General features: G+C 49.1%; 1 protein-coding gene across 1 annotated transcript; it reads right to left on the bottom strand.

The window, feature by feature from the left end:
* Positions 1-4374: 4374 nt before the first annotated feature.
* Positions 4375-14377, bottom strand: CACNG1 (calcium voltage-gated channel auxiliary subunit gamma 1). Its single transcript, XM_041485657.1, has 4 exons — positions 14006-14377; positions 8304-8378; positions 6078-6215; positions 4375-5355 (listed from the first exon to the last, which is right to left on the bottom strand). Exons 1-4 carry the CDS (start codon positions 14244-14246, stop codon positions 5129-5131), a joined length of 681 nt encoding a protein of 226 aa, XP_041341591.1. The 5' UTR covers positions 14247-14377; the 3' UTR covers positions 4375-5128.
* Between the last annotated feature and the right edge of the window lie 444 nt (positions 14378-14821).

Here is a 14821-nt window from a genome sequence, read left to right as displayed (position 1 = left end):
GTTTTGTTAGTTTTTAAAGGTCCTAGTTTTCCTGGAAAAACTGCAGACAATTAACTTGTCAAGACAGATGGTGATGATCTATGGTGCCTATGAAAATTTGCACATCGTATTCCTTGACATGAAATATGGGCTATTTCTGTTGGTGTAGCAATACTTGTGCCAGTCTCTTTTTGCTGGCTGTGTCAGGGAGCAAGGGCTGAATCCTTCTAAATTTGTTTTTTTCTTTCATTCAAGAGAAGTAAAAGGATTTGCAGCAGCAGCAGCAGCAATGGAAATGTCAGTTTGGTGTGGGGGTTTTTTGGCAACTTTAGCTGAGAAATGTTGAGGAGTTTTTACCTCATTAAGGATTAATAGATGCTTCTGACAAATTACAGAGTGCTCAGTGATATGAATTATCCAAGACTGGTTAAAAGATGTTGTCAGTCCCTTTTCCAGAAGACTTGACTTCCTGCTGGAGGGTAAATACCTCAACAAGACCAGCTGGAAAGCCACTGAGGTGCTCCCAGTGAGAATGGTGATACTGGGCATGAAACTGAGCCACAGCCTGCGGTGCAGCCTTGCCAAACAGACTTGTGCTGCTGCTTCTGTTAGGTAGAAAATAGTCCAGAAATCTGAGTTTTTTCCCTTCTCTGCATTTCTTTGAAGAAAACAGCAAAGCAGCTCAGTGTCTGATGCAGAGTGGGCATGTGTGATGTCTGCATGCCTTGAATTTATGTTCAATAGCTTCAGTGGAGCCCGAGCATCGATCAAGTGTGACAAAGCAACGACAATCTCATCCTCTACTTCAGTCAAAACAAAGTTGTGACGCTCTTTTCCTGTCCCTTGGTGACAATGGAAAGGAGAAATAATTGGAATGGATGCTTTTAGAGCAGGTCCCACTGCTGTGTGTGTTTTATGGTACAGAGCAGCCTAATGCTCCTGTAGTTAAGTTAGAAAGTAATGCAGTGTTCCAAGGGGCACTGTCCCACTGTGGACAGAGGAAGCTCCTTTTGAATTAAGTTTAGGCTGAGGTTTATTCTCTAACAGTTTCTGACTGTGGTCAGGTTCCTGGCATGTGACTGCCCAGCTGCAGCTCTGCACAGAGCCCAGGGGCTCCATGTGAATCCCCAGGGCTGACAGTGCTGCAGACTTCTCCTGACTCCTGTATCAGGTGTGTTCCTCAAGAGCTGGCAGGCCCAGGTGAGAAAGTGTCCCTCTGCAGCAGGGCCAGGGATCTCATTGTAGGGGGGAAAATTCCCAGATCTTTGGGGCTTCCTGGAAATCATTCCCACAGCTGTCAGAATGAGGAGAAAAAGGTGATGGCCACAAGGAAGTCACAGAGTGGAAAGGCATCAGTGAAAAAACAAAGTAAATTAGTAAATACCTGTGCCTTTGTAAACGAAGAGTGATCAAACACCTGAGCATCCTGCATGTGCTGGTCCTTTCTGGGTTTGGACTAAAGGAGAAATAGGGGGGTGTGCCAGGATTTCTGGGTGAAATCCTCTCTCATGCACCCACCTGTGCTGCCTTGTGTGCTGAGCTCTGCTCCCCCCGCCCGCTGGTGCTGGGCTGTGCCTGCAGAACCTCGTTGCAGATGAAGGGTGTTCAAGAGCTCAGCTCACTGCTAAACAGGCAGTTTTCTTCTTCAGGGTTGCTTGTCTGACACCTTTTCTGCACGTTAAATTCACACAGCACAGCATTTAAAAACAAGGGAAGCAGATTCTCTCCACGCCTCGCAGCAAATCTTACATAAACAAAAACCTTCCCGTCTTCTGTTGCGTTGACTGTGATTTAACACTCGGGCTTTGGCAGACTGGAGCAGCCCAAATCTCAGCACTGTGGCTGGGGCAGTGCCCTGGGGCACCTCTCTGTGGCTGTCTGGGGAGGGGACAGGCCCTGGTGTTGGATTAGGCAGTGGGCACTGCCCTGAAGGTCCCTGGGTCTGGTAGTGGCAGGGCCAACGCTCAGGATTTCGTGGTTGCTGCTGGTTGTTCCTTGTTGTGCAAATTGATTTGCCTCTCTCTCTCTGGTGCCTGTTTCCCACTCGGTTCTTTGGCTGTGTCCCAAACCCAGGAGTGCTCCTGTTGGATGTGTAGCAGCTGGGTTCCCATCCCTGTTTGTCTCTGGGACTCCCTGCTTTTCATGGTACATTCTTGAGGTTCTGGTGGCTCTTCCCTGCTGTTCGCTCAGCTGAGAGAATGAAAACTGAAACTGGTTACAGCTCCCCCCTCCAACATTATATTCCTTTTCCTTTATGAAGGCCAATTACTTTTATTAACTCTCTTAAAACACATTATCAGCTCTGGCAGAACAAACCTGCTGCAGGAGCAGAGCCCTTCCCACCGTGAATACCAATGACTGATTTAATGGATGGGTCCCTCTTCAGCAGTTCTTAATATCTAGAAGAGGAAAATGAAGTTTTCCGTGTGCTTCTCAGTCTGGCAGGGACCATACAGAGCAGGGAATGATCACAAAGCCTTAGCCTGGAGCAGAAAGAGAAAAAAACTCAGTGAGTCTTAAGGGCTTTAGGAGGCAACTGGCTGAGCTGCCTGAGCTCTGGCTGTGGGTGTAGGATCTCCATGCTGAGAGCTGTGTGTTTTCTCTGCCTCGTGAGTAAAGTGATCCCAGAGAGGCTGTAAAACCTTGGCTCCAGGCCAAAGCCCAGCACTTACCAGGAATCTTTCCACTGCCCTCACTGGGGCTTGGATGAGGCGCATCAGGAGTGTGCAGGAGATGGGTGAGACCTTCCAGGCTGTGTTTATCTGAAATGTGCATGTCTTGCTCTTGAGTATCAGGAAGGGGACTGAGTGGCATCTTGGCTGGGTAAAAAGTTGGCCCATCAGGATGAGAACCCACCTAGAAATTGCTTTCTTCCAGCAGAGGTATTGAAGGAGAGGGATGGCACTTCAGAAAAGGTGTGGATGGGTGAAGGGCTTCCCAGGGACACAGGACCTGCCACTGCTCTGTGTGGGTGTCAGACCCTATCCCCAAACCTTGCTTATCTCAAACCATGGCCTGTCTGAGGTGATGATGAGGAGGATGATGATGATGGCTGAGTTGGGAATGCTGTTGTTCCTGCCAGCTGCTCTGCTTGGATTAATCTTTGCTGTGTAGGTTTGGATGTCTCAACCCCGTGTCAGCCACCGTGGTGGTCACACTGACTACTTTCCTTTCTGTTGTTGCATGTAGAGGTTCTCCCTAGAAACTAGCCTCTGTTTTCCTGAACAATGAGAATGCAAATTCAGGATGTCAGCTCTGTACCCAAAAATAAGATTTCAAAACCATTTAGCATTTCAGAGTGGTTCTGTGACAACGTGAAGACTTGCAGTTGTCTCTCATGATGAGAGACAGGCAGAGCTCCTCAGCTCACACTCAGATCTGAGCACCAATGAGTGCTTTATCCCAAAACTTTATAATATATGTGTTATTTGTAGTGCTTTTCAACTTCAAAGAGCTTGGAAAACATTAATGCAATTTCACAAAAGGCTTCTGTTCTCGCTGCCACTCTGCTGATGGGGAAAATGGAGATGAGCCTGAGTCTGGCTGGGGCTGCTGGGGCTGAGCCCACCCCGACGGCGGGGCCGAGGGCAGCCCCTCGAGCCAGCACGGAATTGCTGGGGAATTTCTCCCCGTGTCTGAACATGCCATGATTTCAGACCTCTTCAAATTGACCAGAGATTTTTCTGTTAGGAATTCCGCTTTTCTTTAGGATTGTGGTCAGCTAAACACAGAGGGAAGAGCACTTCAGTTCCCCTTTCTCCTGATTTTTAAACTACCAGGTGAAAAGAGCACACTGTAAGCCACGTACTTTTACTGCTTGGGGGGAAAATGCTGAGCAGATTCTGAAAATTGAACTGTAAAAAAGAAAAAAAAAGAAAAAAAAAAAAAAGAAGAAAGAAAGAAACCTCTTGGTGCTGGGGGACCGTGAGGGTGAAAAGGGCTTGGCTGGAGGGGCTGGGTGAGCGTGTGGGTCTGGGGGGATCCCCAGTGCTGCTGATGGTTGGACTGGGGGACCCCCAGCCCCCGAAGGGCTTCAGGCAGCTGTGGCAGAGCCCTGCAGGCTCTCAGCACCAAAGCAGCGCCCGCAGCATCCCCAGCAGTGCCGGGCTCTGTTCTGCAGCAGCACCGGCGGGGCGCTCCCAGGGCTGCCGCTCCCGGCTCCTTCGGGCAGGATCCTTTCCCTCCCGGCAGCCCTTCTGAAGGATTTTTCCTGAGATGTAGCTTTGTGTACACATGTGCAGTGAGCAAAGCAGGGTGCACTTGAACAGCTCAGTCACGGGGAAGAAACGAGAGCTCCGAGCAGCAAACGGCGCCCGACGCTGCTCCGCCGTCCTGGTGCAGAGTCTGATGGGCCAAGGCATTCACCCAGCAAAAAAACTTCCCAGAAAATCGTGCTACCAGAAGATTATGCTTTTTATTAAAGGAAAATATCACTCTTCATGTGCAGTACTTCTTGGCTTTGCCACTGAAGTTTAAGGAAAACACAAGACTCTGTTTTGTGGGGTTTTACGGTTGATTTAAAAGAATGGAACTGCAGGGTGTAAATTTGGAGGGGGGTTTTTTATCCCAATGCTATGCAAAGTTCTGTTTTGTTTTTTTTTAGCAAAAGTTAACATTTTAATAGAAAGCATAAGGATCTCCAACTGACCCTGGGGGAGCAAGCTAACCCTTCTGAGGGCAGGAGTGTGGCATAAATGGGGATATTGACTCCCCACAGTCTCTCTCTGACCAAGTAAGGTATAAAACCCTGATATTCCTCATGGATCTATGCCCAACTGCACCAAACATCTCCATAACAAAGCTGTCTCCCCTGTGGCCCGAGCTGTCTCAGACACGCATTTCCCCTCAACTGCATCAGCACAGGGCAGCCCCAAATTGGCACAGAGCAGTGCCATTCACACACAACCATGGTGGTGTTAAGTCGTCTTTCTGCTTTCTTAAAAAAAGAAAAAGAAAAAAAAGAATCAAAAAAGAGAGAAAAACGAAAGGGAAAAGAAAGAGAGGAAAAGGAAAAGAAAGCAACAATTGCAATCGAACATGCCTTGACCCACTTGATGGGGAGCACATTGTGTAGTGAGACCCAGACATTTTAAAAAATACAAATATTTTCAGAACACTTTCTGGATATTTTTCATGGGTGCAGGGAACATCAGTGCTCGGGTTCTGCGTCCATGCAGGTCTCCCAGGGGTTCTGGGGGAAGCGGGGCAGCGCGATGAGGAGGAGGGCGATGCCGCAGACGAAGAGCAGCACGAAGGAGGCGCAGGCACAGGCGAAGGACCAGGAGTAACTGTACTTGATCCAGGCTGTCTCCTTGCTGTCAATCATCCTCTTCACGGATTGTCTCATGACTTCTACAGAGATGATGATGCAGAGACCTGAAGGAAGATAGGAGCAGTGGGTTGAATAACCAGCTGTCAATTTTTCATCCTTAATTAACCGCCTCATCTGTTGTTTTGCATACAGGAGCTGCAGTGAGATTCACAGGTGAGTCACTGACTTCAGTGTTGGAAGGAACCAGTGCTCAGAGCTGCCAGGAGCTCTACCATAACTGAGGTCAGCCACTGACTTGTTGGGTGTGATCTTTTAGGCAGGCTTGGATGGGAAATTCAAAGTGGGGGAGGAATAATTGCATTCCCTGGGGAGCTTTTTCAGAGGCTGAGGAAGATTTTATATTGAGGTGACAATGTGCCCCTCTGTCTTTCACTCACTGTAGCATGTCAAAGTATTCCTGGCTCATGTGCAAGTGCAGTCTTCGTGTGTTTGGGAGACAGTTGTGTATTTTGGGCCTGGATCAGCTGTTTTGTTGGTTTGAATCTTAATAAATGAGATAGAATATTGTGTGTCCCTGGTTCAGACTGGGACTGACAGTGAATATACTTGAAGGGAGTGAATACACTTTTAAAGGAGGTTGGAGAAAACACAGACCAGCTGCTGAACAGGACATTCTCACACCACACAGGGACCTGTAGTCTGTGGCCAGGAAGAAAATGCCTTCAGGGAATTTTTAGAAGTGTCTCTGTCCCCTCGGGATCTATCTTAAATTTCCCTGTGTTGTCCTATGAACCAAGCACAGAAATGTGAGCAGCCCTGCCCGTACCTGCAAAGGTGTAGAACATGGATGCTGGCTTCAGCAGATAATCCCTCTTCTTCCTGAAGGACAGGAGCACGCAGATCGTCCCGATGATGGCAAAGCCAACGCTGAAGATGGCAATGGCTGCAGCTGAGATGCTGTATTCTGCCAAAGGGAAAAACCACCAAAAATGACACAGAGTGCACATTTTGAGCCTGCTGCCATCAGCTGTGGGGACATTGCAGTAGCTCACTCTGAGAAATACGTGCACCCCTGATGCCTGGCTTTGGTGAATTATTTCCCTCAAGTGAAAATGGGGCTAAGTATTGGCCATGTGTCTTTGGAATGTGAAAAAAGTAGAGTATAAAAGACAAAAGCAGGTATAAAAGCAGAGCAGGAAGGGGAAAATGTTTTCTGGACACCTCCTGAGATAGCCCAGGGCACCTTTGCTCACCAGCCCACCTGTATGGGGCTGCTGGAGCCGCTTTGGCTCTGCTGTGGAAATGTTCTTGTCAAAGCCTTGCTGGGCTCCATGCCCTCGTCCCTTCCATCACCCCACACTCTGCTCCCAGAGTAAACAGAGCTCTTCCTGCTTTTATTCTGTGCTTTCTGCAGAGCCCTGGCCCGTGCAGGGTGCTGGTGCTGTCCCAGTGCACAGAGAGCTGAGTGGCACAGCAGGCTAGGGGTGAAGTGTTTGCACAGCTCATTTTTATTCCTTTGCCTTTACAACAGAGATTTCCTGCTCTGTAAAAACCCAGCTTCTTCAGGACATGGGAATAAACCCTCCCCAAAAGTCCTGTTTTTTGTAAGCCGTGTGCTGGATACTTCCCCCAGCCCAGCACTGCTCAGTGCCTGGGTGGAGGGGGAGAGTTGCTAATTGAGCAATTCAGGCCTTCATTTGCATATTGTGTTCGTTTTCAGATTAGTTTAATGTTTAACACATGTAGCCATGCATGAACATCACAGTGCCTGATGATATTTGCCTTTCAAGCCATTTAAAAAAAAATATCTCCCAGGCAAAATCATGAAGAATTTTTTGCTTGCTACTAATTAGCTCCCATCCAAATGAGCTATTTCTGCAAAGGGGAACAGCAGATTACTCTTTGTTCTCACTGCTTTTCATATCACTGTTTTATTATCATTTTCTAAATGTTTCTCTTTTCTCTGTGCTGGAACTGCCTGAAAGTGTTCGTTTCATTCCAAAATCTTTTGCTGGGCTGAAGATTTTCTTTTTGCCCCAAAGAAAAGAAGTTCTTCCTGACTTTTTTTTTTTCTCTGAAGAAGAAATTCTTCCTGATTTTTTGTGCATTGGCCTGAAGGCATTGGGTGCATTTTGAAGATCAGGTGGCTGGATCAGATAGCAGATAACTGAGCAAAAGCAGGTGACTCAGATATATGCTTTTCTATCTAGTTAAAATTCCTGTCTTTCCTGTCTTAGAGAGCTACTTTTTTAGGGAACCTATCTTCAGGTTTTCCACCATTACAATTTCCACTAGAAGCAAAGCAGATTAATACATGGAATGTATCCAATGGCTCACATTTTCCACAGGAAATATGTTGTGTTGCAAACTGTGCAGGAGTTTGTCCCCGAAGAGAGGATGAGAAAGAGAGAGGAGCATGTTAGGGGAGCCCTCAAAATATTTGGACTTATTAAATATGTGATATTTGTCCATGGAAGACAATTTTGCTGTAAACACTGACAGTTCATGTCTTTGTAGGATCCCCGTTCCTTCCATCCACTGATTGCTCTATTTTTTTACATTACTTTCATACAAAATCAATATGAACCATAAAATTCCTAATGGTCTTCAGAGATCCTCTGCACTTCTTTTCAGGGTCAAGACTCTGCTTGGGATATGATTTATTCATTTAGGTTTTATTAATATCTTCCCCTTCAATGGCAAAGGCTGAGTGTCACGGATAGTGCCAATGTTGTAAAGTCATTTTTATGATGGAAGGACTTTTTGCAGTTTTTCTGGGTATTGACATTGTTATATATTTGTGGGACAGCTTATGTAAAATCATCTTTATGGGTGTGATCATACATAAAAATAATTGTCCCCAGGAAGCTGGGATTTGACCTTGTCCAGGGCATTTTCCACATTTTTCCCAGCTAATGGTGCCTGTAGAAATTCTGCTGCTTTCAATGGAGCCAGGGCTGAACCCTCATTTTGGGGACCCCTTTCCATTAGATCTTGTGTGCCCATCACTTCATACAACATTAGGAAAGTATTCTTTTGGAATCATTCTTACCTTTCTGGGTGGTTACTTCAAATATCTCTGAGGTCTCTCCTGGAGTGAAGTGCTTGAAGTAGGAGCAGTTGTGGTCTGAAAGAGAAAAGAAAATTCAATTTTGTGCTCTTGGAAGCCTGTGATAAAATGTAGTAAGACTGAATTAGCTTTTTATTGATATACCAAGCTTGCAGTGGTTTGAGGCTCCCTCCCCTTGCTGATACCAAGGAACTGGGGGTGGATCTGATTTCCCTGGGAGCAGATGAGGACACCAGACTCCAGCACGGACCAGGCTGAAGCCCCTCTGGTACCTTTTGTATCCCTCTCAGAGCAGATTGCTCCCCTGCTTAAAATATGAATTACAGATGATTTTTCTCGTTTTGTCTTTGGCCACCACACGTTTTGCCTCTCAGTGTTGCAGCTTTTCCTGGGGATGGGATCTGCTGTGCCCACAGCTGAGCTGGCAGCTCCTTTCCCTCACCAACCCACTCCATCAGGGCGTGGTGACCTTGCAGTGCAGACAGGGGATGGAGTGTCCTCGCCCACCTTCCCCTCCTGGCTCTTCCCTCCTGCAGCTCACAGAGCCTGTGTGGTTTGCTGCGTGCAGGAGATTTGCTGATCTGGGGGTCCCAGAGATGAGGCTGCTGCAATGCAGCAAAGCACACGGGAGTTTTACTAAAATAGGGATGCTAAGAGCTTTTTTTTTGGCTGTCAGTAAAAAAAAAAAAAGAACAAGGCAAAAAAGACCAAAGCTTTTTGAAGCCCAAGCAGTTGCCCAGGGAAGGGAAGGCTGTGTGAGCCAAGGGCAAAGAGGCTCTCATGCCAGGCATTATCCAAGTTTGATCCCATCAGAGCAGCCTGTTAAGTTAATTTGGTAGGAGAGCAGAGTGAGATAGAGGGAGCTTTATGAAGTTCCTGTGTCTGGGCTTCACGTGAGCACAGTGCCAGGTACGGGTGCTTGCAGAGGGGCCAAGAAGCAAGCAGGAATCAGGATTGTGGGGCAGGGGGTATGGGGACAAGGGAAATTGCTAGCTGGGTCTCTTGATGGTCAGGGTCCTTTGTGCTCCTCAGCCTGGTGAGGGTGAGTCAGGGGAGCAATGTCACTGCTGTCACAGGAGAATTCCAGCCCCAGCTCCAGCGGGATGGGGACGCTCTGCTGAGGACCTGCTGACTCGGGGCTTTGGCAGCAGCAGGGCAAGGGTGCTCCTGCTATTTATAACTGATTTAATTGAGGCTTTGCAGGGGTGTGGAGCTGGGAGAACAGTTGCTTGCCAGGAATTTGGCTGGAAGGGTGCACTGGTGGGGACGTGCTGAACGGCGCCAGCCCCGACTGCACCGTCCTGCTGGGCCGGGCCGGGCTGGGCTGGGCTAGGCTAGACTAGGCTGGAGTAGGCTGGGCTGGGCTGGGTTGGGTTGGGCTGGGCTGGGCTGGGGGGACACGCTCAGCTCCTGCCCCAACACCTCTGCAGCACCCAGGGGGATCCCAGTGGCCCAGGGAACAGAGCCAAGACTGCCTGAAACACAAAAATTGGGGCCCTTCCCTTAGGGGCATCTCTTCTGTGAAATAATTGAGTTAGATGCTTCTCTTCTGTCTCCTTCCAGAAGATGCTGGGGGCAACTGGGAGAAGTTGTGGCCCTGTGCACATCCAGGCTGCTCCAGCACAGGGTGAAGCCTGGGCCAGGCTGGGTGCAGGACACGCAGGGACTGCTGTGGGTTTCTGCCTGGGAGCGTTTCAGTGGCTCCTTACAGCATTCATTTCTCTGGCAGAAGATCCCTGTGCTCTACCTGTTGGTTCTTGTGGGTTTTTTCTGTCATGTAAATGGTGGCTGCTGGAGTTAGTGACTCAGAGAGGATTTATTTTCCCTCTCCCAGGAGATGGGTAATTGCAAAGCAGTGTTTTTGGGCCTGTTAGGGGAAGATTCCTTGGAGACACTCTTATCTACTTAAGTTTATAAGCTGACTTTTATTTCATCTGCAGATTCTCCTTGCTGGATAAAAGGTTAATGTTTAGCTCTGGAATCTCCTGACCTGTTCTTTATTATCCTTGCAAATGACTGGAAGAAATACATTTGAACTCAGCCCTCTGTGACTCTAATTGTGAATTTTGAGCCTCAAAGCAGTGGTTGTGTGCCTGCACCAGCAGCTCAGTGGTGGCAGAGGCTGAGCACTGTGTCTGGGACACCTTATTTTGGGATTGTTTGGTTTAGCTTTTCATTAATTCTCTAAAAAGCCTGACGTCAAAGGAGCCCCCAGGCGTGCAGTGCAAAGGTGGAGGCATCCAGACGTGGTGTGGTGGGAGCACAGCACAGCTCTGAGTGCACTGCAGGGGAACCAAACCAGCCCAGACCACCCTCCATCCTCATAAACCTGACAGAGGTGGACTTGTCTGCAGGAGATGGAGACAAGTCTCTGTCCCTTAGGGCCCTCAGCAAAGCTCTGCCAGTGTATGACAAAAGGGGTCATCACACAAGTGGGTTGGTGTTTTTGGAAAATGCACTTGGGGGAAAATGGAGCTAGATCTGTTTTGGTGAAATGCTGAATTGTTTTCAGTTTGAAGATGCTCCCATGCCCTGTTGAGCTGGGGATATCTGTTTCAACAAGTCTGGTGCTCAGCAGAACTGAGGCACTGCAGTGACTCTGGTGCCACCATGAATAAGAGAAAAGCCCATTTATGTCACAGCACATTTACATATCAGACAGGATTTCCACTGGGGTTGATAATGGATGGACACTGTGTGGCAATCTTCCTTTCTGTCCACCCCAACTGCATTATCTCTGCCACGAGGTCACCCCGGTGTGCTGGTGGGAACAGTCCAGGGCTCTGTGGCTGCATGAGCTTCATGGCTGTGACGTGGTTTATCACAGAGTGTCCTCACCCCTCCAAGACGTCCCCTCACAGCCTTCCTGCTCCCTGCCCCTCAGATCCATCACTCCTGGATGAAGCCATGGGATGCAGGAGAAGTGCAATACCACTGGACTTGGGGAGCTGCAAAGTGGAGACTTTGTGAGGGAAAGAAAGGCTGGAAAGACCATGAGGTGTTCAGGCCATGCAGAGTTTCGGGTGGCAGCTGTCCCCTGTAAGCGCTGGAGTGACAGGCTGGGGAAGGGCTGGAGCCCACCTTGCTCTGGAACCTGAGATGGACAGAGCATGGGGAGTTTGTGGCAGGGTGGATGGTTGGAAAATCCTGGGTTTTAGTGTGGGGTTTCCACTTGTGATGAATTTGGGAGACAGGCCCTTAGAGGAGGTGTTAAGGTGAGGGCTGAGCCATGGAGGGGCCAGGCCTTGGGCTCTGACCTGGCCAGCGAGGCCTTTGACACACACAGAGCTTTGGAGATGGTCTCTCCAAGCAGGTTCATTTCACACCTGTCTTGCAGGGTGAGTCTCCTGTAGCAGGGAGCAGAACCCTGCTGACAGCCCGTTTGCTCGAGCATTTCTCCTCTCCAGCTGCCTGTGCTCAGCTTCCTGCATTTACAAGGAGCTGTTTAAGCTGTCGAACACCCCTGCTGCTGCCCAGACCACAGGAGCCACTTTTCAGGTCAGCACCAGCACCGGAGTCACGGGCAGTGACACTGAACTGCATTTACAGCTGTAGTAAAATGCCCCAGTGCCCACTGACCACGGTTAAAAATGTCTCCGTGTTAAGCTGAATTTGCCTGGTTTTAACAACCATCTCCGTGATCTTTTTATTTGTTACAGAAGGATGCTGAGCCCTTTTCAATTTGTCAACACCCTCGGATGGGTGCTGTAAAATTTTAAACCTCTGCCTCAGTCGCAGCCCTGCTCTGTGGACTGCGAGCCAAGTCATCCTCCCCACTCTGCACTGTGCTGAGCTCAAAACCTAATAAATAACGTTAATCATGCCATCCATTTCCTCCACAGGGAGCGACTGGTAAATGGTTATTAATTCAGTGATAAATTCTGATGCCTCTTTCCCAGTCCTGGCAGTTATGTCTGGTTATATCTCATGATTTTCAGGAAAAGCAGCGCCTGCATCTGCTCTTTTATTGCGCGTTTGTTCATTCACATTTTCTTGGCTGCTGCAGGTTTCACAACCCTGGTGTTTCCCTGCCGACATCCCTTCCCAGAAGTGTGAAATCAATCGAGCAGGAGCCGTGCGGCCACAGCCTCGCTCAGCAGCCCCAGCCCCAGGGCTCTTCTCCCCTCCCCTTGCTCTGATCCATTCCCGGCTAAAACAGGGATGAAGGTATTTATGTCATAAATGAGGTGCGAATTTCACCCTCTGGAACGTAATTACGACGCAAGCTGTCATCCTAATTCCCAAATATCTTTAAAAACTGGATGAACCAGCGCTGGTGTGGGGGCCAGCCCAGCCCCTCCATAATTCCCAGCTCCTCCGTGCCTGGCGGAATGCGGCGCTGGGATGTGATTCAACGTCTGTGCAAGCACATGCTGATGTCTGTCAAAGATAGCGGCTGCTTTCCTGTGCCCTGCCTGCGAATCTGCTTTGTGCAGACAGCTGGATATTTATGAGTTTTATATTTACCCCACGGTCGTGCAGTTTTGCTGTTTATCCACCAATTTCTATTGTTTTTCCTTTTGTGGGAGTTCTCTGTGCGTGGGGGAAGGCGTGCAGCGAGGAATACGTCTCTAGGCACGTAAGTACCTTCCTGAGAGACATTAAGCATATGGATGACACACTCCCAAGTTTGGTTAGAGGCAGATCCGCATGCTGAGGCTCAGCTCCTCTCTTCACAATATGTAATTTGGCCAAAGAGATAAAGAATTGCAGTAATACAGGCAATATACAGTCAGCCCAAGCAGGAAGATTTTTCACAGGAAATTTCCAAATATGTGTTAACATATATTTCATTTCAAGCAGTGAGTCTAACACGAAGGCAATCCTGTTATTTCTGTTCTGGAAGGCATCCAGTACCCTATAAGCCTTCTAAAAAAGCAGCGTGGCTCAGTCACAGAGGGAGTGTATTAGTGCAAACGGCGCGGATGTTGCTGACTTGGCAATCAGCAAAAACATAATGAGCTCCTTTAACCATGGGAATGGAGCAGCCTTCCCGGAAAGCTGCCGTGCCCACTGCCCTCCCCATCGATTGAACTGCAGGTGGAGATGTGTGTGGGAGCAGATGCCTCTGGTGAGAGGTGAGGAGGCTCCCTAAGTCCTTGAGAAATTGATTCAGACTCCGTTTATGACTCCTTTTTTCTGGAAGTTGACAAACCATCCTGGTCCCTCTCCCTCCCTGCGCTGAGGAATGGCTGTCATTGAACAGCTCAGAGACAACCCAGTACCCACCGTGGAGGGGCTGTTCCTCTGGGATTATATGGATCTGGAAATCCTAAAGATCCAGCTGTGTTTGGTGGACCTGTAAATCCTCTCTCTTGCCTGCTGCTGTCAACATGCCTGTAGGACCCTTGGCTGGGGTTCAGCAAGATTCCCTCCATCCCAATCTGCCTTTGTGATTCCCACTGTGCCCAATCCTCCTCCCCTTCTCCCCACCACTGTTGCTGCTGCATGGCAGACTCAAATATGGTCACAAACAGACCAAGGCAACACAGCAAAGCAACCCCAGCAGGAGCTGGCAACGAGGTGTGTTTGCACACCACCATGAGAACGGCACCACGGCCCCCATCCCAAACTCAGTGCCCATTTTCCTTCTGCCGTGGGGGACATGGAGCCTATTTTCCTTTGCCATGTCCTCCAGCCTCCTACGCAAAGCCTGCTGTGAGTCCTGGTGTGTGCTCACGTACCTCCTGGCAGGCTGATGGGCCCACAGCTCTTCTCCTTGGGACCTTGCTCCTGCATGAAAATGCGCTTGGTGCAGAGCCTCCAGAGCCCGAAATGTGCCGCCTCGCAGGTGGTGGTGTTCTCCTCCAGCCTGGGGCTGAGCACGGCCCAGTGGTCAGTCACCACGGCCGCGAAGAGCAGCGAGATTCCCACCAGGATCACGGAGAACGTCAGCCGCACCTTCAGGGGTTTGCTCTCGTCCATCTCGCTCCGGAGCGGCGGGGGATTCGCGAGGGCTCCCGAAATCCTGGCACATCTGAGTGCCTGGAAATGTCAGCCCCGGGCCGCAGGCAGCTGCTGGGCTGTGTCAGGAGGCTCCCAGTGCACAGCTCAGCTTTCCGCCCCGTCCCACCCGGGTTGTTTTGGATTCCCACGCCCGGCCGGAGCGGCTGCGGCCGCCGCGCAGGGGCTCAGGTCTCTTGACTTGCAGCATGCCCAGAAATAGGCATTAATAGGATGATTAACTTTTCAGCGAGGTTATAAAAACATCTGTGTTTATAATAGTGCTGGGCCTGCGTGCAGACTGATCCTAAACAGCATAATAGCCCTGCAGCCCTGTCACCCTGTGCCTGTGGCTCGCAGGAGCTCAGGAGTGGACCTGCCTCCAGAGACCAGAACTGTGGCAGAGAGGGTTAAAATAAGCTAATTAATCTATGTCTATTTTATTATATATTTTTATTATAGTTATTCTAAGTTTTTATTATAATGATTTTTAATTAACCTGAACTGTTCTGAGTTGTTGGGGATTTTTCACGGGTTCCGTTTTTTGTTGTTGTTTT

Source organism: Pyrgilauda ruficollis, unplaced genomic scaffold (genome assembly GCF_017590135.1).
Source record: "Pyrgilauda ruficollis isolate IOZ18807 unplaced genomic scaffold, ASM1759013v1 scaffold72, whole genome shotgun sequence".
Lineage (NCBI taxonomy): Eukaryota > Metazoa > Chordata > Aves > Passeriformes > Passeridae > Pyrgilauda > Pyrgilauda ruficollis.
The sequence above is the reverse complement of the archived record's forward strand: the minus strand, read 5'-3'. Positions and strand labels throughout refer to the sequence as shown.

Bases quoted from the DNA above. Each gene is read 5' to 3' on its own strand.
- CACNG1 (XM_041485657.1), bottom strand. From the start codon at position 14,246: ATGGACGAGAGCAAACCCCTGAAGGTGCGGCTGACGTTCTCCGTGATC. The intron at 8,379-14,005 runs GTACGTGAGCAC...TTTCTCTTTCAG, and splicing joins GCCCATCAGCCTGCCAGGAG to ACCACAACTGCTCCTACTTC. The intron at 5,356-6,077 runs GTACGGGCAGGG...ATCTTCCTTCAG, and splicing joins CATGTTCTACACCTTTGCAG to GTCTCTGCATCATCATCTCT.